Source organism: Eubalaena glacialis, chromosome 11 (assembly GCF_028564815.1).
Source record: "Eubalaena glacialis isolate mEubGla1 chromosome 11, mEubGla1.1.hap2.+ XY, whole genome shotgun sequence".
Taxonomy (NCBI): domain Eukaryota; kingdom Metazoa; phylum Chordata; class Mammalia; order Artiodactyla; family Balaenidae; genus Eubalaena; species Eubalaena glacialis.
In genome coordinates, this window is record NC_083726.1 from 60,845,295 (window position 1) to 60,864,348 (window position 19,054).

Here is a 19,054-nt window from a genome sequence, read left to right on the forward strand (position 1 = left end):
ATTTATTCAGCAAATCGGCATTGAGCACTTACCCTGCGTGTACCAGGGTCTCTGTCAGGCCCTGGATGTTTCAGAGATAAGTCAGATGTAGATCTTGTTCTCAGGGATTTTATAGTCTAGTTGGGGAGGGGAGTAGTCAAGGACAAAGCAGTGGACTAAGTCAAGAAAGTGCAGTGGGAATTCAGGTGAGGGCAAGCTTGAGAGCTGGTGGCCCTGGAGCTGCGCCTTAGAAGGTGGGGTGGTAGGATCTGGATGTGGGGAGAGGGATGGGTGGGTCTGGGCCTTTCAGAAGGACTATGAGAGGCAAAGTCATGGAGGCAGGGAAGTGGGGTCTGAATTAACTAGAGCATGGCGGGTAAGGCTGGGAAGGAAACTGTGGCCAAGAAAGCCAACCAGTGTGGAGAACTGCCTGCAGGGAACTGTTGCCAGGACTGAACTCAGAACGTCCACATACCAGGCTCTACATGGAACCATTCTCATACACACAGAGTGTAGCCAGAATCATGTGTGCGTCTGGGGCTCCACATTAAAAGCCCGTTCATGCGCGTGTCAGTACAGAGAATCACATCCATCACCAGCGGTCATCCCCTGAACCACATGCCACATCTGGGCTATGTGGAGCCATGCATGCCCTTGGGGCCCTATGGAGAACTGCCCCCCCTCCCCAGGACCAAGCACACCCTCTGGCAAATGTGAGCCATCAGTGGACAAGGCCTCTGGGCATCCAGACTGTTGGGAACCTTGCCATTCTTAGGGGAGATTGATGCCTCCGAGAAACTGGCTCCAGAATCTCTGCTTCCTGCTCCCATGGAAGGGGGACAAGGCAGAGGTAGAGGCCCCCATCCTTCCTCAGTCTTCCCATCCTCCACCTCTTCTGCTCCCTTCCTCCCTTCCGTCCCAGTGTGGCTTCTTCCATCGGAACAGCCAGAGCTCATCTTTCCCCACCAACTATCACCGGGCCCGTCTGGCCGTGCAGCCCTCAGCTGTGGAAGCTGGGGGTCCAGGGACCGTGGGGTAATTGTTGTGTGTGAGCATGTGTGTGCGCGCGTGTGTGTGCGTGTGTGGGTATGTATGTGAGCGTAGGTCGAGCTCCCAGCATTCAGGGGACCAGGAATGTGCAGGGTGTAGAAAGGAGATTGCATGAGGGTGGTGTGAGTTCCAGGAACTGAGGGGAGGTGGTTGTCAGGGTGAGGTCATAAGGGTGAGTGTGCACAGCCTGGGGCATGCACAAGGGTTGGGTGGACTCCTGGAGTTGTGAGCATGTGGGGAGTGCAGGGAGGTGCCGTGCATGTCTTTTCTGTGGGCATGAGTGTGCAGAGACACATGTGCAAGGAGGTGCTGTGCAGTCCAGCATGTACGAGTCCTGGGAAGTCCTGAGTGTGAGTGTGCAAGGGGCACATTTCTGTCTTGGTAGGTAAGGGCCAGCATGTTCATGACTTAGGGAGGGGCCAGGCTACCATATTCATAGAGGAGAGGGCCCGCCCTAAGGGCGATGCTGCTCAGTACACAGGGGTTGTGCGTATGAGGCTTGAGAGGACATTCTGGAGTTTGCAGGGCTCTAGGAAGCCATGTTTTTCCTCTGCTCTTGTTTGTGTTCTAGGGGATGCTACTGGGTCTCTTAAAAATCTTGGGGGTGTGGAAACCTTTGGGGTCAGCAGTCCTGATGTTCTACCTTCAACCCCCTCTTTCAGGCACCAAGGGAGATGTCCTTGGTCCTGCACCTCAGGCCCCTCCTGGTCTTTCTCTTGCTGTCCATGAGAACCTGGGGACCCAGCACTGATGGTGGCACCTGTGAGGGCTGCTTACTGCACGAGCTGCTGCCCAGCCAGCCCCTTTCTGCTGCTGTTGGTTCTTTCTGTCCCAGGGACGGTGGAGGCAAGAGGCTGGGCTGTGCTGGGCATCTGCTCCAGGGACCTCAGCCCCGCAGCCTCCTCATGTCTGGCCTACTGTTCTTCCAGATGGGATTCTTCAAGCGAGCGCGGTACCCCGAAGCCACTGTGCCCCAGTACCATGCGGTGAAGATCCCACGGGAAGACCGGCAGCAGTTCAAGGAGGAGAAGACGGGCACCATCCTGAGGAACAACTGGGGCAGCCCCCGGCGGGAGGGCCCCGATGCACACCCCATCCTAGCTGGGGATGGGCACCCGGAGCTGGGCTCCGATGGGCACCCTGTGCCAGGCACTGCCTAGCCTCCTCCTTCCCAGCCTGGCCCATGGGTCCCCTGCACCCCTTCCCCAGAGATGGCTCCTGGGGATGAAGAGGGCAGGCTGGGTTGCTGGTGTCCCATCAGGATTTGGCAGGATCTGTTTCCTCAGGGGCGCAGACCTCTCTCCCCGTGAGGACCACACCCCCCCACCCCCAAACCTCCCCTTAGGATGCTGTGAGATGAGATGGGGTAAATCAGGGATGGGTCGTGGGGGAGGGTGAGGAGGGCAGTGGTGTCCTGGTGCAAAAGTGGGGAGAAGGGACCCTAATCCCTCCCTCTCCCATTCACCCTGTATAATGAGACCCCAAGGACCTATCTCCCTGAAAGTGCCTTAAGCCCAGAGGGTGGGGAGGAGGTTATGTCGCTGACTCAGGGGCTCTTCCCTCCCTAGCTTCCCCTCGCCTCTGACCTTAGTTTGCCGCATCAATCAGTGGATTTTGTCTATTTATTAAAAACTATTTGAGGACAAAACCTCTGGCTTCTTTGCTGAGTCCTGCTCCCTCGTGCCCAGGGTCTCCAGAGAGGACTGGTTCTCTCTGCATCCCCACAGCCCAGGACAAAGGTGGTGGTGGGAGGGAGCCCGGGGGGCCTGGCAGGGATACTGGTGACTTTTGTGACCAGGTCCTGGGGGCACGTGGGTGTGGTCTCAGAAGTGGGGGGAACACGGGGAAGGGACGGGGAGCTGTCCTAGGGGTAGTGGGCAAAAATTGGGAGACCCAGTCCAGGAATTTGCAGTTAAGGATATGACAGGGTATAACTGTTTTCTCCCCGTAGTCAGGATGGGAATAGAGCTTTTTCACTGCACAAGGAAGGGTTGAAGTTAGAGGTTCCCCCCGCAGAGGTGGGAGAAGGAGGGGCTTATTTCACCGCCTTTCCCATGATATGGGGCCCAACAGGTAACCACTTGATGGGAGGGGGTTGTCGTTCCATTTGGAGTTCAGAGAACTGGGCATTCTCCAGATCTTTCCAGGTCTCTCTGGTGAGGCAGCAGCCGTCCCCAATGTGTTTCCAGGTGGGCTCTAAAACCTGCTGCCACAGGAAGGCCCAGCTTCCACGTGGCTCAGCCACGTGCTCCCAGAAAAAAAACATTCCTCCCTGGGAGAGAAGAGAGAGCGTCACTTACCTGCTCCATTCCGCAACCTTCCTCTACTCTCACCTCTATCCCGCTGACCAAGCCTGGTCAAAACCTCTTGGTGGAGTGGGAGGTGCTGGCCTGCGAGTTTAGGGCGATCATCCTGCTCTGTGACTTTCTCTGCATGCCCTGGCTCTTACCCCCCAACTCAAAGTGAGTGTGAAGAGCCTCCTGTGACCTAGGGGCGATGACTGGTGAGAGATTTTTAAACAATGACCTGAAGGACAGCTGACCTGAAGGACAGCGTAGCCGAGGGCAGACAGATGGGGAGGTGGAGAACCAGAAGCAGAGATCTCATTGGATACAGAGATGCTCGCTTTGAGCCCTCTCCCGAGACCAAGACGCATGCGTCTCGGACTTCTCAGCCAGCATCCCAGGGAAAGCTTGCACTGGGCTCCTGAGTAAGCTGGGTTTCCTCCAGCTCTTCCCTCCTCACTGTACCCTCCCTAGGTGATCTCATGCACCCCTGTGCTTGGAATTTACCAGCTACAAGCTGGTGACTTCCAAATCTAAATCTCCAGGCTACATCTTTTTCTGACCTCCAGATCTGGACTTCCAAGTGCCTCTGGGTTTTCTGCCTGGCCGTCTCCATGGCACCACAGACCTAACAAGTCCAAAACAGGTTTCTCCTATCTTGCAAATGGCACTTCTCTCTACCCTCCCTCACTCCCTCCACCAGTCGCTCATGCCAGAAACCTGGAAATCATCCTAAACTCCTTTCTGTCCACACCCAGTTCCAAACTTTATGGATTCTACTACCCCTAATACCTCTACTTAGAACACTCTTTTGTTTCCGCCACTCCCTCCACCCCCTGCTTAATCCCTCAGATCTCAATTTAAACACCACATCCCTAGGTGTCCTTCACGCCTCTTTCCCCCTTTGTTAGGTGGATCACCTGTGTGCTTCCACAGCACCCTATCCTGCCCCATCCAGGCCCTGGTCATATCTCCTGTTCACCAGCAGGGGTGGTGGTGGGTGGATGTCTAATGCACTAGTGCCTGAGATTCCCCATCCTGGGTGCCCTGGACACCGGGGTGCCTGATGCTATGTTTGTTGCCCCGTGCCCATACACTTCCCATTCTGCTCACCGGCCTCAGTACTCTCCGAACTTCCTGCAGGACCCTCTTTGGGCTCTGCACCGAGCACAGCACCAAGGTGCTGACCACCACGTCCACGGAGCCATTGGCCAGCTGTCTCATGTCCTCTCCGAAAGCCACCACAAACCGTTCGTATTCAAGATGCCTATTCTCGGCCATACTCTTTGTCAGGAACTTCTCAAAGTGGGGGTTCGGGTCCAGGCAGGTGATCCTGCAGCCAGATGGGTAGAACTGGAAGTTAGCGCCAGTGCCACAGCCCAGCTCCAGCAGGGCCACCTTCCCCGAGGCTCCTGCCAGCCCCTTTATCTGGCTGAAGAGCTCCTGTTTCTTGCCGTCCATCTTGCGGTTGCACTTGACTGTCAGCATGGCCATCAGGTAGGGGAAATAGGTCTTGCACAGGGGCTCCCAGAAACCCAGCAGAGCCATGAGGTGCAGGGGCAGGGTCAGGACCAGCACCAGCAGCCGCAGGAGTCGGACCAGGGTGTCCATGGTAGCCTGGCTCCGAGCGGAGCTTCCCCTGGGTGACTGGCCTGTCTCTCTGCTCCGCCGCTGCAGACTCGAGTCTCCTTTCGCCCCGTGATAGGACTTTGTTCCCTGACTCCTACTTGGCAGTTTCCTCTTCGCCGTGGTGGAGTTGATGTATGAAATCTCTCCAGAGGGCACTGGTCCCAAAATCCCGTAGGCTCTTCAACCAATTTTATTACAGGTGGTGCCAGTGTGTCCTGAGTTCTGGGGCGCTGTGCCCAGTTGAAGAGGCTGGTGTGTGCTGATCGTCTCAGAGGGACGCGGGAAGGGGGAGGGGAGCTACGTCTCAGATCACAGCTTCATGGGGGCCAAATGCCCGGGCAGAGCGGACTCCTGCGGCATGTCCCGGCCTCATTCCGGGCTCAGGCTCTGCTCAGTTTATGCAAACTGGAAATTCTGGTTGGGTGCCCCTGGAACACCCCCAGGGCTTTGTAAACTGTAACATGCCTCGGCCCCAGATAGAAGCCAAACACAGAGAAGAATGCGTCAACCCCGGGGTGGGGTGGGGGAGGTCACAAAACTTCTCTGCTGGGCAGCAGCAGCATAGGGGCTGCCCCGGCTCCAGCAGCGCCGTGTGGGAGACACTTTCCTGAGATAGTTCATCCCTGCCTGACTCAGGAATTGTCCCCAGACCTTATCCCTCAGCCCCGCGCTGGCCGGGGCACAGTGGGTTTGACCGGCAGGACAGAGGCAGTGGACTTGGACAGAGCACCCGCCCCAACCGGGAACTTTGTTTAAAGTCGTCCTCCCCCAGAGGCCACCAATGGCCCTGGAAAATGCTCCTCGTGAGACTTGAGGCTATTGGACTTTCCCTCTTGTAGAGTGCCCATGCATAGTGGCCGAAGGAAGTTTTGTTTAGAGAAAAGAAAATCAACATTCATTTTATTGTTGAGTGGTATTCCATTTTATGGAGTTACCATAAATTATTTATCCATCCAGCTGTTGACGGACATTTGGATTGTGTCCAGTTTTTTTCTATTACAAATAGAACTGCTATGAACTTTTATGTCCATGTCTTTGTGTGGATATATGCTTGTATTTCCTGTGTGTAAATACCTGCGTGTGGAATGGCTATTTATTCATTTATTTAAAATGTGTAATTATTCTTTTGTTTTGGCGGTATCATTTAATTTTTTTCTTTCTTCTTTTTTTTTTCGGTTGTAGTAAAATACACATAACAAAACTTCACCATTTTAAGTGTACAATTCAGTGGTATTAAATATATTCACACTGTTGTGGACCCATCACTGCCATCCACCCCCATAATTCTTTTTATCTTGTAAAATTGAAACTCTGTATCCATTAAACAGTAACTTTCCATTCTCTCCTCCCCCCACAAGCCCCTGGCAACCACCATTATACTTTCTGTCTTTGTGATTCTATGTGACTGCTCTAAGTACCTCATGTAAGTGAAGTCATACGGTATTTATCTTCCTGTGACTAGCTTATTTCACTTAGCATAATGTCCTCAAGCTTATCCATGTTGTAGCATATTGAAGAATTTCTTCCTTTTTAAGGCTGAACAATATTTTGTTATATGTATACACCACATTTGCTTATCCATTCATCTATCAATGGACACTTGGGTTTCTTCCATGTTTTAGCTACTGTCAATAATGCTGCTATGGGGGACTTCCCTGGTGGTCCAGTGGTTAAGACTCCGTGCTTTCAATGCAGGGGTCGGGGGTTTGATCCCTGGTTGGGGAACTAAGATCCCACATATGGTGCAGCCAAAAGACAAAAAAAGCGGGTGTACAAATATCCCTTTGGGACCCTCCCTGCTTTCAATTCTTTTAAAGGGTATACACCCAGAAGTGGAATTGCTGATCGTATGATATTCTATCTTTGATTTTTTGAGGAACCACCATGCTGTTTTCCACAGCGGCTGTACCATTTTATATTCCCACCAACAGTGTTCTGTTTACTCCACATCTTTGCCAACAATTGTTGTTTGCTGTGTTTTGTTTTGTTTTTTTTTTTTGATGGTAGCCGTCTTAATGGGTTTGAGGTACTATCTCATTGTAGTTTTGATTTGCATTTCCCTAGTGATTAGTGATGTTGAGCATCTTTTCATGTGCTTATTGGCCATTCATATATCTTCTCTGGAGAAATGTCTATTCAGGTCTTTTGCCTATTTTTGAATTGGGTTGTTTGTTTTTGTTGTTGTTGAGTTTTAGGAGTTTTCTATTCTGAATAATAATCTGGTATCATATATGATTTGCAAATGTTTTCCCCCATTCTGTGGGTTGCCTTTTTACTTTGGGGATAGTGTCTTTTGATGTACAAAATTAAAAAAATTTCACAAAGTCCAATTTGTCTATTTTTTCTTTGTTACCTGTGCCTTTGCTGTCTTACCCAAGAAATCATTGCCAAATCCAATGCTGTGAAGTTTTTCCCTGTTTTCTTCTAAGAGGTTTTTTGATTTAGGTTTTACATTTAGGTCCTTAATCCATTTTGAGTTAATCTGTGTGTGTGTGTGTGTGTGTGTGTGTGTGTGTGTGTGTAGTGTTCGATAAGGGCTTAACTTCATTCTTTTGCATGTGGATATCCAATTTCCCCAGCACCATTTGTTGAAAAGACTTCCATTTCCCCCATTGAGTGGTCTTGGCACCCTTGTCAAAAATCATTTAACCATGTAATTGAGGGTTTATTTTTGGACTCTATTCTATTCTATTGCTCTATATGTCTGTCTTTACTCCAATACCATACTGTTTTTTGTTTTTGGCCACGCAGCATGCGGGATCTTAGTTCGCCGACCAGGGATTGAACCCGTGGCCCTTGCAGTGGAAGTGCAGTGTCTTAACCACTGGACCACCAGGGAATTCCCTATCTTAATACCATACTGTTTTTTTTTTTTAAATGTAGATTTATTTATTTATTTGGTTGTGCCGGGTCTTAGTTGTAGCAGGCGTGCTCCTTAGTTGTGGCTCATGGGCTCCTTAGTTGTGGATTACTGGCTCCTTAGTTGTGGCATGCAAACTCTTAGTTGGGGCATGCATGTAGGATCTAGTTCCCTGACCAGGGATCAAACCCAGGCCCCCTGCATTGGGAGCATGGAGTCTTTTTTTTTTTTAATGATTTGCTTATTTATTTATTTATTTATTTATTTATTTAATTTTTATGGCTGTGTTGGGTCTTCGTTGCTGCACATGGACTTTCTGTAGTTGTGGCGAGTGGGGGCTACTCTTTGTTGCAGTGTGTGGGCTTCTCATTGCAGTGGCTTCTCTTGTTGTGGAGCACAGGCTCTAGGCATGCAGGCTTCAGTAGTTGGGGCACACAGGCTCAGTAGTTGGGGCTCACGGGCTCTAGAGCACAGGCTCAGTAGTTGTGGCACACGGGCTTAGTTGCTCTGTGGCATGTGGGATCTTCCCGGACCAGGGCTTGAACCCGTGTCCCCTGCATTGGCAGGCGGATTCTTAACCACTGTGCCACCAGGGAAGTCCCACCAATGTGGATACTTTTAAATTAATATTTCTTGCCTAATTGCTCTGGCTAGAACTTCTAATGCTATGTTGAATAGAAGCGGTGAAAGCAGTCATCCTTTTTTTGTTCCTTATCTTCAAGGAGATTTCAGTCTTTTACTATTGAGTATGATGTTTGCTGTGGGCATTTTATTAGGATTGTATTCAATATATTTTAGAGAGAACTGACATATCTTTTTATCCAAGAGTATGCTATGTCTTCTCAATTATTCACATCTTCTTTTGTTCCCTCAGCAGTATTTCAAAGATATTGAACATTTCTATTGTCTAGTTATTTTACTTTTTTGGTTAATATAAGAGGGAGTCTGTTCTTCATTGTATCTTCTAATTGGTTGCCATTTGCATATATATATCATCTTTTTTGATTTATGTTTGTTCATTTTCCACCTAGTCATCTTACTAAATTCTCTCATTGTTTATAATAATTGTTTCTATTTAATTATTTGGACTTATTGGGTATAAAATGATCTGTGTAAATAATAATTTTACTTCTTTCTTTCCATCCTTCCCAATTTTTATACCTTTTATTTCTTTCTCTTGCTTACTTGTTTTCACTAATGCCTTCAGAACAATGTTAAATAGTAGTATGTACACTAAATTCCTTTCCTTGTTCTTGAAATTAATGGGAATACATCTAATGCTTTCCCACAGGTTATACCTATTTTCTCTCAGGCTTTCACCCACCCTTTCATACTATGCTCTATATTGCTGGGATGAAGAGTCTGCAGACTACAATTACCTGGCTCCCGTGCTTGTGGGTTCTGCCAATAGTAAGCATTCGAGGGAGGTCAGACTGTGGGAGGAAGGAAGCATCTTCCTGCTTTCAGCTGGACAGGATGGCTGTTGTGGGCAGAGGGTTGTGTAGCAGCAGTGGAGATGGGTGATTCAAGGCTCCATCAGCCTAAGCCAAAGGCTGCACTTTTTCAGCAATTCCAGTTCTGCCTTCTTTGGCAAATGGAGAACATGTTGTGACAATGTCCACAGCAGACACAGCAGGGGTTTGTGGGATCCAGCCCAAGGGTGCTCTCAGCTCATGATCTCTGGGTATCACCCCTTCTTCCTTCCGCTCGTCCAACCTTCCTAACTTCTCCCTTTAAACCAGTTCTCCACCTTACACTGCTTCTGTTGGAAACTGCTAGAGTGAAACTGCCTGACTGTACCTTGGCTAAGGTACCCATTAAGAATGATGTGGGGGACTTCCCTGGTGGCTCACTGGTTAAGAATCCGCCTGCCAATGCCGGGGACACGGGTTCGAGCCCTGGTCTGGGAAGATCCTACATGCTGTGGAGCAACTAAGTCCGTGCACCACAACTACTGAGCCTGCGCTCTAGAGCCCGCAAGCCACAACTACTGAGCCTGCATGCCACAACTGCTGAAGCCCACGCGCTTAGAGCCTGTGCTCTACAACAAGAGAAGCCACTGCAATGAGAAGCCTGGGCACTGCAATGAAGAGTAGCCCCCGCTCGGTGCAACTAGAGAAAGCCCGCACGCAGCAACGAAGACCCAATGCAGCCAAAAATAAATAAATAAATAAATAAAAATTAAAAAAAAAAAAAAAGAATGATGTGGACTTTGGGGTTGAGATAAAAATACTTAATTGTGTTAAATAAGTATTGAGATGAATGTTTCATACCAAATCCTCTGTCCTCAAACCTATTATAACCTCTTTTCTACCCTTACTCTTAATTGATGAATTTATCTCATCCTTTATGATAGAAACTATCAGATGTAAACTTCTTTCTTTTCTATCACAAGACCTACAGATTATCTGAATCTTCTCCCATCCTTCCTGCTTTATTATAATGGAGGCTGTGTTGTTACTCCTGTCCAGGGTTAATCTCTCTATTTAGGTCTCTATTTTTTTATTTTTAATTAATTAATTAATTAATTAATTTATGGCTGTGTTGGGTCTTCGTTTCTGTGCGAGGGCTTTCTCCAGTTGCGGCAAGTGGGGGCCCCTCTTCATCGCGGTGCGCGGGCCTCTCATTATCGCAGCCTCTCTTGTTGCGGAGCGCAGGCTCCAGACGCGCAGGCTCAGTAATTGTGGCTCACGGGCCCAGCCGCTCCGCGGCATGTGGGATCTTCCCAGGCCAGGGCTCGAACCCGTGTCCCCTGCATTGGAAGGCGGATTCTCAACCACTGCGCCACCAGGGAAGCCCTATTTAGGTCTCTATTATAGCCCAACCTTTTTTATTACTCATATAACATAACAACTTTATTGAGATATTGAGATAATTCACAATTCACATACTATAAAATTCGCCCGTTTAAATTATGCAATTCAGTGGTTTTAGTATATTTAGAGTTGGGCAACCATCACAACAGTCAATTTTAGAATATTTTCATCACCCCCAAAAGAAACTCTGTGCTTATTAGCAGTCACTCTCTGTTTCTTCCAACTTTCCCATTACCACCAATCTGCCTTCTGTCTCTATGGATTTATCTATTCTGGACATTTCATATAAATGGAGTCATTCTATATGTGGCCTTCCGTGACGGGCTTCTTTCACTTAGCATAATGTTTTCCAGGTTCACCCATGTTGTAGCATGTATCAATGCTTCATCCTTTTTATGTCCAAATAACATTCCATTGTATGATATACTATAGTTTGTTTGTGCATTCATCAGTTGATGTTCGTTTGGGTTGTTTCCACTTTATTGGGTATTATGAACAATGCTGCTATGGATTCTAATCTTAGTTTTATCTCCTCTTTCTCCTGAATCATTTATCTCTACCCCTTCTTGCATCTTTCAACATACTAATGTACTCTAATACATGTCAGGTTAATAAAACAGCTCTCTCTTGACTCCACATCTCCCTTTAGCTAACCTCATTTTATAGATCGACTTCACAGTCATGCTTCTTGAGTCACCTGCTCGTGTTATCTAAATTTCCTCACCTTTCATTAGCTCTTCCACCCCTTCCAACCCATCGCTCTAATAAAAACTGTTCTTATCAAGGCTGTCAATGACCTCCACATTGCCAGATCCAGTGGCTATTCTCTGCTGTTATCCTTTTATTTTTTTTAACATCTTTATTGGAGTATAATTGCTTTACAATGGTGTGTTAGTTTCTGCTGTATAACAAAGTGAATCAGCTATATGTATACATATATCCCCATATCCCCTCCCTCTTGCCTCTCCCTCCCACCCTCCCCTCTAGGTCGACACAAAGCACTGAGCTGATCTCCCTGTGCTATGAGGCTGCTTCCCACTAGCTATCTATTTTACATTTGGTAGTGTATATATGTCCATGCCACTCACTTCGTCCCAGCTTCCCCTTCCCCCTCCCCGTGTCCTCAAGTCCATTCTCTACATCTGCGTCTTTATTCCTGTCCTGCCCCTAGGTTCTTCAGAACCATTTTTTTTTCTTTTTTCTTTTAGATTCCATATATATGTGTTAGCATATGGTATTTGCTTTTCTCTTTCTGACCCTGTTCTTACCTTATTTGACCCCTTAACAGCTTCAGTTGGCTACTACTTCCTCCTTGAAATATTATCTCCTTTAGGCTGTCCCAACAACAGTCTTCCTTTTTCTATACCATTCCCCGGGTGTTACTTCTCAGACTCCTTTCTCATTTACTCAACCCTCTAAATTTTGTTTCTTTGGATTTGGTCTTGGATCTCCCTTTGTCTACATTCTCTCATTAAGTAATTCCATCCATTTTCATGGTTTTAAACACCATGTATATGCTAATTATTCACATATTTATCTCTTTTGTGCAGATTTTTCCTCTGAGTTTCATTCAGATTTGCATATCCAGTTGTCTACATGACATCTTCCTCAGCATGCCTCCTGGATGTGTCCAACTCAAAGTGTCCAAAATGAGACTTACGATACTCCTTAAATCTCGTGTTCCACTCTCTGCCCATTCTCTTCACCAGCTCAGTAAATGGCACCATCAGCTGCTCAAGCGAAAACCTAGGACTTAATTTATTCTCCTTCTCCCTTTCAATCTCCCCACCCCCCTCCTCTTCTTCCTCCTCCTCCTTCCATCTTATCGTTCTCTCTGAAAACTTTGTATAATGGAAAATTTTGAATATATACAAAAGTTAACAGAATAGTACAATGCACCCATGTATATGTCATCCACCTCAACAACTTTTTTTTCTTTTTGAAACCTTCTGGAATTTTTTCCTAAATTTTAAAAATATTAATTAATTAATTTGGCTGCGCTGGGTCTTAGTTGCGGCGTGTGGGATCGAACCTGGGCCCCCTGCAATGGGAGGGTGGATGGTCCTGGACCACCAGTGCGGTCCCCAGCCCTAACAAACGTTGACCCTTGGTTAGTCCTGCTCTGCCCACGTCTTCATCCACTTTCCCCTCCCACCCCTGAGTATTGTTTTGAAGCAAATCTTTTCAGTTCATCTCTAAATATTTTAGTCTACACCTTTAAAAGATACAAAACAAAAAAATATAACTACAATATTATCACACCTGAAAAAGTATAACGTAATTTTCAGACTCATTTCTTTTTTTTAAAAGGTTTTCAAATTTATTTTAAATAAATAGCTTACAAAGAATAGTAATTATATTTAGAGAACATTTTATAAACAAACACACACACAAACAAACAACCAGTCATGATACACAGTTACAACACCAGCCAAAAGTTCTTCATCAAACATGTTTAAAAGCTGGACTCATTTTTGATTTTTCTTTTTCCCTCATTCCCACATCTAAACCATCTCCAAATCCTTTCAGCTCTACATCTCGATTCATCTTAATCTCATGTGCTTCCATCATCTCGACTGGCACAACCCCAGAGCAGGCCACAGCCCTCCTCTGCCTGCCGCACTGCAACAGCCTCGTAACTGGTCTCCCCACTTCCACCCTCTGCTTAAAATCCTTCAGTGAATTCCCATTATCTTTAACATAAAATTCAAACTCCTTAGTGTGGCCCAGAGGCCCTGCCTGCTCTGGCCTCTGCCCACCTCTCTACTCTCCCTGCCCCCAGGCTTCAGCCATACCGTCTTCTTCACACAGTTCCTCCTGTGCTCACTCCTTTTTGCTTCAGGGCCTTTGAGCTGGTCATTTCCTTTGCCTCTTATGCTCCTTTCTCTTCAGCAGTCCCGTCCTCCCTCCAGCCTAGTTACCTTTTACTCACCTTTGAGATCTTAGATCAAGCATCGCTTTCCTTCCCCCATCTAGGGCAATAGTCCTTAGCTTAGTTTGTAATTAGTGTTTATTGCTGTTGCTATCTAATTAGTGTCTGTTAATACATTCCATAAGAGCAAGGATTGTGTCTTTTTTCCTTATCACCACATGTCCAGTACCTAGCACGGTACCTGGCAAGTAGTAAACACTGAAAACGTGTGTGTCAAAAAAACGACCAGTAGGGAATTCCCTGGTGGTCCAGTGGTTAGGACTCTGTGCTTCCACTGCAGGGGGCACAGGGTGGCACGGGTTCCATCCCTAGTCGGCTGGTCAGGGAACTAAGATCCCACATGCCGAGCCCAAAACAACAACAGCAACAACAAACAAAACTCACAACCAATAGATTCATCACAATTTGTAATTTAAAAAATTGGTCTATATTTAAAAAACTGCTGTTTTCTCTAGTGAGTTAGCTCTACAGTGCCAGACAGCATATTTTCCTCTTCACTGCCATGCCCCAGGGGTCATTTCCAGTGCATGTCTCAGGGACCATTCAACACATATCTATTGGATGGATGAATAAAAGGTCCAGATCATTGAGAAAAGGGTCCATATCATTGAGGGCCTTCTATGCCAACCTAAGGGGTTTGGATCTTATCCTACAGGTAATGGGAAGCAGTCATATGGTTTGATTGGCTTGTTGGAAGCATCTCTCTGATGATTGATTTAAGGAAAAAAGACTGGAGGCTGGGAGCCAGTTGAGAGAGGATTTGCAATGGTCAAAGGGATAGTGACATTTGGAACAACAGAGGTGGGGACAGAGAGGAGGAGATTTATATAGGAGATTTATAAGAAGGTAGCACTAATAATCCCTTTTTTTCATTAAAAAATTTTTGGTAAAATATGCATAACACAAAAGTAACCGTTTAAACCATTAAAAAATTTTTTTATTTCATTTATTTATTTATTTATTTATGGCTGCGCTGGGTCCTCAGTGCTGCACGCGGGCCCTCTCTAGCTGCGGTGAGCGGGGACCACTCCTTGTCGCGGTGCGAGGGCGTCTCATAGCGGCAGCCTCTCCCGTTGCAGAGCACAGGCTCCAGGCGCGCGGGCCCCAGCCGTCGTGGCACACGGGCTCAGCAGCTGTGGTTCGTGGGCTCTTGAGCGCAGGTTCAGTAGTTGTGGCGCACGGACTTAGTTGCTCCGCGGCATGTGGGATCTTCCCGGAAGAACCCGTGCCCCCTGCACTGGCAGACGGACTCTCAACCACTGCACCACCAGGGAAGCCCTACACCATTTTTAAGTGTATAGTTCAGTGGCATTAAGTTCATCCCATTATTTATTTATTTATTTTTATTTTAAATTTAATTTTTAAATTTTTAATTTAAAAAATTTAAAAATATTTATTTATTTATTTATTTTATTGGTGTATAGCTGCTTTACAATATTGTGTTAGTTTATACTGTACAGCAAAGTGAATCACCTATACGTATACATATATCCCCTCTTTTTTGGATTTCCTTCTCATTTAGGTCACCACACAGCACTGAGTAGAGTTCCCTGTGCTATACAGTAGGTTCTCATTAGTTATCTATTTTATACATAGTATCAATAGTGTATATATGTCAGTTCCAATCTCCCAATTCATCCCACCCTCCCCTTTCCCCCTTGGTATCCATACGTTTGTTCTCTACATCTGTGTCTCTATTTCTGCTTTGCACATAAGATCTTCTATACCAATTTTTTCAGATTCCACATATATGCGTTAATATACAATATGTGTTTTTCTCTTTCTGACTTACTTCACTCTGTATGACAGTCTCTAGGTCTATTTATTTATTTATTAAAAAAATTTATTTATTTATTCATTGGGCTGCGCTGGGTCTTACTTGCGGGATGTGGGCTCTAGTTCCCTGACCAGGAATGGAACCCGGACCCCCTGCATTGGGAGCGCAGAGTCTTAACCGCTGGACCACCAGGGAAGTCCCTCATTCCCATTATTGTACAACTATCACCGTCATCCATTTCCAGAACTTTCCGATCTTCCTAACTAAAATTCTGCACCCATTAAACATTAACTCCCCAAGAGCTCTTGGCAGCCACTAAGCATTTATAATTCTTAGCAGATTACTTTGATGCTTCTGATTCTGGTCACTAGATTAAATTTACCAGAATAAGGAGATTTCTTCTTTTGAAAGATGGTGAATTTGGTTTTAGCATGCTGATCTTGAGGTGATACGTTCAGGGAACAGTTAAATGGTGAATCTAGAACTTTGAAGAACATTTTAGGCTGGAGATAAATATTTGAGACCTATTAGCATAGAGCTTGGATCTGGTCCTGAACTCCAGACAAGCAAGCCTTCTTGTCCTCTCTGATTTGGTTGGCTACATCGAAATTGACCCAAGCCAAGCACTGGGAGCCGTTTTTCACCCTCCTTTTCTCTGTCTCCATCCCCATTCAACAAATCACTAAATCTTGCCATGTAGCTCCAAATACCTTCTAAACATATCTTGAATCTGTCTCCTCTTTCTTATCCAAACCACCAGTGTTTTAGTTCAGGCACAAATCATTGGTTTCTGGACCATGAAAACAGTTTCCTAGTGGGTACCCCCCGTTTTTAGTTTGGTACCTTCAAATCCATCCTCCACACAGTCACCAAATATGCTTTACCAAAAACACAAACATGACCATGTCACACCCTTATTTAAAAATCTGACTTGTTTCCTCATTGTCTGCAGGATAAAGTCCAAGCCCCTTGATGTGGTAGGCGAGGCCCTCTGTTATCAGCCCCTGATGGAAAGAAACCCCAGCCTCTTATTCTGAGGCTTCATCCCTTGCCAACTGTGGTCCCACAAGCTGGAGTGTGTGCATGTGCAGCCCCTCCTCCCCGGCTGTTTTTTTTTTTTTTTTAAATAATAATTTATTTATTTATTTATTTATTTTTGGCTGTGTTGGGTCTTCGTTTCTGTGCGAGGGCTTTCTCCAGTTGCGGCAAGCGGGTGCCGCTCTTCATCACAGTGTGCGGGCCTCTCACTATCGCAGCCTCTCTTGCTGCGGAGCACAGGCTCCAGACGCGCAGGCTCAGTAGTTGTGGCTCACGGGCTTAGTTGCTCCGCGGCATGCGGGATCTTCCCAGACCAGGGCTCGAACCCGTGTCCCCTGCATTGGCAGGCAGATTCTCAACCACTGCGCCACCAGGGAAGCCCTCCCCGGCTGTTTTGTGCTCTGCCTGGCGGGTCCCCTGCACCTAGCTCAGCTCACTCCTCTCTTTATTAGATTCACTTCAGGCTCTTCGTTGCCCAGAATGGCTTTCCTGATGAGTCCCTGACCTGATGGGGTCCTAGGCCTCTTTTCCCTCACATTATTTACAGATACTATTATTGTGCTCATCACATTGTGCCAAAGATACCGGTTTACAGATCTGTCTCCCTGTTGAGCCTGTTGAGCACAGGGACGGTCTGATAACTTCCGCTATAGCACCAACACAGTAAAGATCAATAAGGTTTGCAGAATGGATGAGTGCTGTAAAGGAACCAATGCACGAGTAGTAAACAAAACACACCTATAAGAAACTGTTAAGTGAAACGCAAAGCAGTGCTGCATGTGATTAGTGCAAAATATGCAGCAACAGACTCTAGATTCTGTGGGCTGGAGCATTCTGTGAGGGAATAACTTCTCTTCCCTTGGTGGAGATTAGGGCCATTGTTACTGTGAACTGTGTGTGTGTGTTTTTTTTTTTTTAATTTTGCAGAACCACAGTAATTAGTATTCTAGAACCCTGGTCCTCAAAGTGTGTTCCCTGGACCAACAATATTGGCTTCACTGGGGCATTTGTTAGAAATGCAGAGTCTTGGGTTCCACCCCAGACCTACTGAATCTGAATCTGCATTTTGAACAAGGTCCCCCAGGTCATTCATATGAACATCTACATTTTTTTATTTTGGAATTTTTGAATTTTATTTTATTTATTTTTTTATACAGCAGGTTCTTATACATCTACGTTTGAGAAGCTCTGTCTTAAGAAACCACTTTATTGGCTGAAAAGGGGGATGGAGCTTGTGAGTTCAGGGTCCTTGGTCCCTCTGGTTCCTCCAAGAGGCAGTGCTCTGTGGGGCTGCCTGGACATTCCAGAGCTTGACTTCAGGAACGGGTGGTGGCAAAGGCCTCAGTCTAAGCTGTGCTCACATGGGCAGATCTACAGACTCAGCGCCTCACAGGCAGGGTCAGACAGGAGCTGCCTGGGGCCTGGGACTGGGCTTGGCTAAGCAAGCCCAAATGGAGTCCAGCCAGGATCAGGCTGGGGCGGGGTGAGGCAGGAGGTAGACTTGGATGGAACTGGTAGGGGAGACAGGCAGAGGCTTAGTCCGTGAGCATTGGTCAAGGCCAGAGGATCAGATGAGACAGTTCCTGGGGTTGGGGCAGGGACCGGGGCTGAGTCCTCAGCTTCGGGAATGAGGAGAGGCTCAGGGTTGGAGTAGGGGTCAGAATGTCTCATGTAAACATTATTCTCGGCAATCCTAAGCAATATTTTCACCTTCTGAAGGGGTGGCTGTGCTAGAATGCCCTGCTTTATAGTGCAGTTGGCAGACTTTCATCTTAGATATCCTCTGTTCACAAGGACAATTCACAAGGAGCATGAGCGGAGTGGCAAGAAGAGTGTGTGCCCTCCAGCAACCCAGGGTGCTCTTCTTGTTACATATATTTGTTGTGTAACTTCTGCATGCAGCCTCTTATGTTCCCATATAATGCTTTGGTATTTCACAGCAAAAATAATGGAAGCCATCGGATATGAGTTAACATGCCAACTATGATATTTGTTAAGAAGTACTGAGCTCTCCTTTTTTTCTGTTCTTGTTGTCCTCATCTTGAAATAATATCATTTATTGGATTTTTTACAACTTGCATAAGAAGATGAAGGTACATATCCAAAAGACATGACAATATTAAAGAAGTAACACTCTATAAACAATGATATGCTATATAAAAAGCCCTGAACTGTGAGTCAGAAATTCTGCACTTAGTTCCCATTCTACCATTTGCATGAATGGAAATTCTGCACTTAGTTCCCATTCTACCATTTGCATGAATGGAAATTCTGCACTTAGTTCCCATTCTACCATTTGCATGAATGGAAATTCTGCACTTAGTTCCCATTCTACCATTTGCATGAATGGAAATTCTGCACTTAGTTCCCATTCTAGCCTGTCATTTATCTGAGCCTTAGTTTCTTCCTTTGTTCCATGGGAAAAATATGTTGTGCCTACCTCTCAGATGAGGCTCAAATGAAATAATGCAAGTGAGAGTGCTTTGTAAACCACTTGCATCATCCAGAGATAAGATATCACTGTATGGTTATTATTATTTTGCCTAGTAAACATCAAGATGTGGAAGATCAGAGCAAAGCTTCAATCAAAGCCAGATAGCTGCTTTTACTGAGCTCTCCTTTTTTCTTCTCTCAGGGGAGAGTGTTGTGGATGGGAGCTTGAAGTTTGCACCTGACCTGGGAGGGGAT

At 46.4% G+C, this 19,054-nt stretch overlaps 2 protein-coding genes across 12 annotated transcripts in view; one reads left to right on the forward strand and one right to left on the reverse strand.

Annotated features, from left to right (window-relative positions):
• Positions 1–2,666, forward strand: part of ITGA7 (integrin subunit alpha 7) — a 28,291-nt gene extending 25,625 nt beyond the window's left edge. For all 11 annotated transcript variants that reach the window (XM_061206187.1, XM_061206193.1, XM_061206195.1 and 8 more), the window contains one exon: positions 1,959–2,666. In XM_061206187.1, the coding sequence (XP_061062170.1) occupies positions 1,959–2,189 (231 nt within the window). In that variant the 3' untranslated portion in view covers positions 2,190–2,666. The remainder of the gene's footprint in view (positions 1–1,958) is intronic.
• On the reverse strand, positions 2,638–5,157 carry TMT1B (thiol methyltransferase 1B). The gene is made up of 2 exons (XM_061206196.1): positions 4,428–5,157; positions 2,638–3,301 (listed from the first exon to the last, which is right to left on the reverse strand). Exons 1-2 carry the CDS (start codon positions 4,923–4,925, stop codon positions 3,065–3,067), a joined length of 735 nt encoding a protein of 244 aa, XP_061062179.1. The 5' UTR covers positions 4,926–5,157; the 3' UTR covers positions 2,638–3,064.
• Positions 5,158–19,054: the final 13,897 nt, after the last annotated feature.

What these genes read in the sequence shown, in the direction of transcription:
- TMT1B (XM_061206196.1), bottom strand. Translation starts at nt 4,925, where the DNA reads ATGGACACCCTGGTCCGACTCCTGCGGCTGCTGGTGCTGGTCCTGACC. An exon ending in TTCGGAGAGTACTGAGGCCG is followed by an intron (nt 3,302 to 4,427) that starts GTGAGCAGAATG and finishes CTTCTCTCCCAG; the next exon opens with GGAGGAATGTTTTTTTTCTG.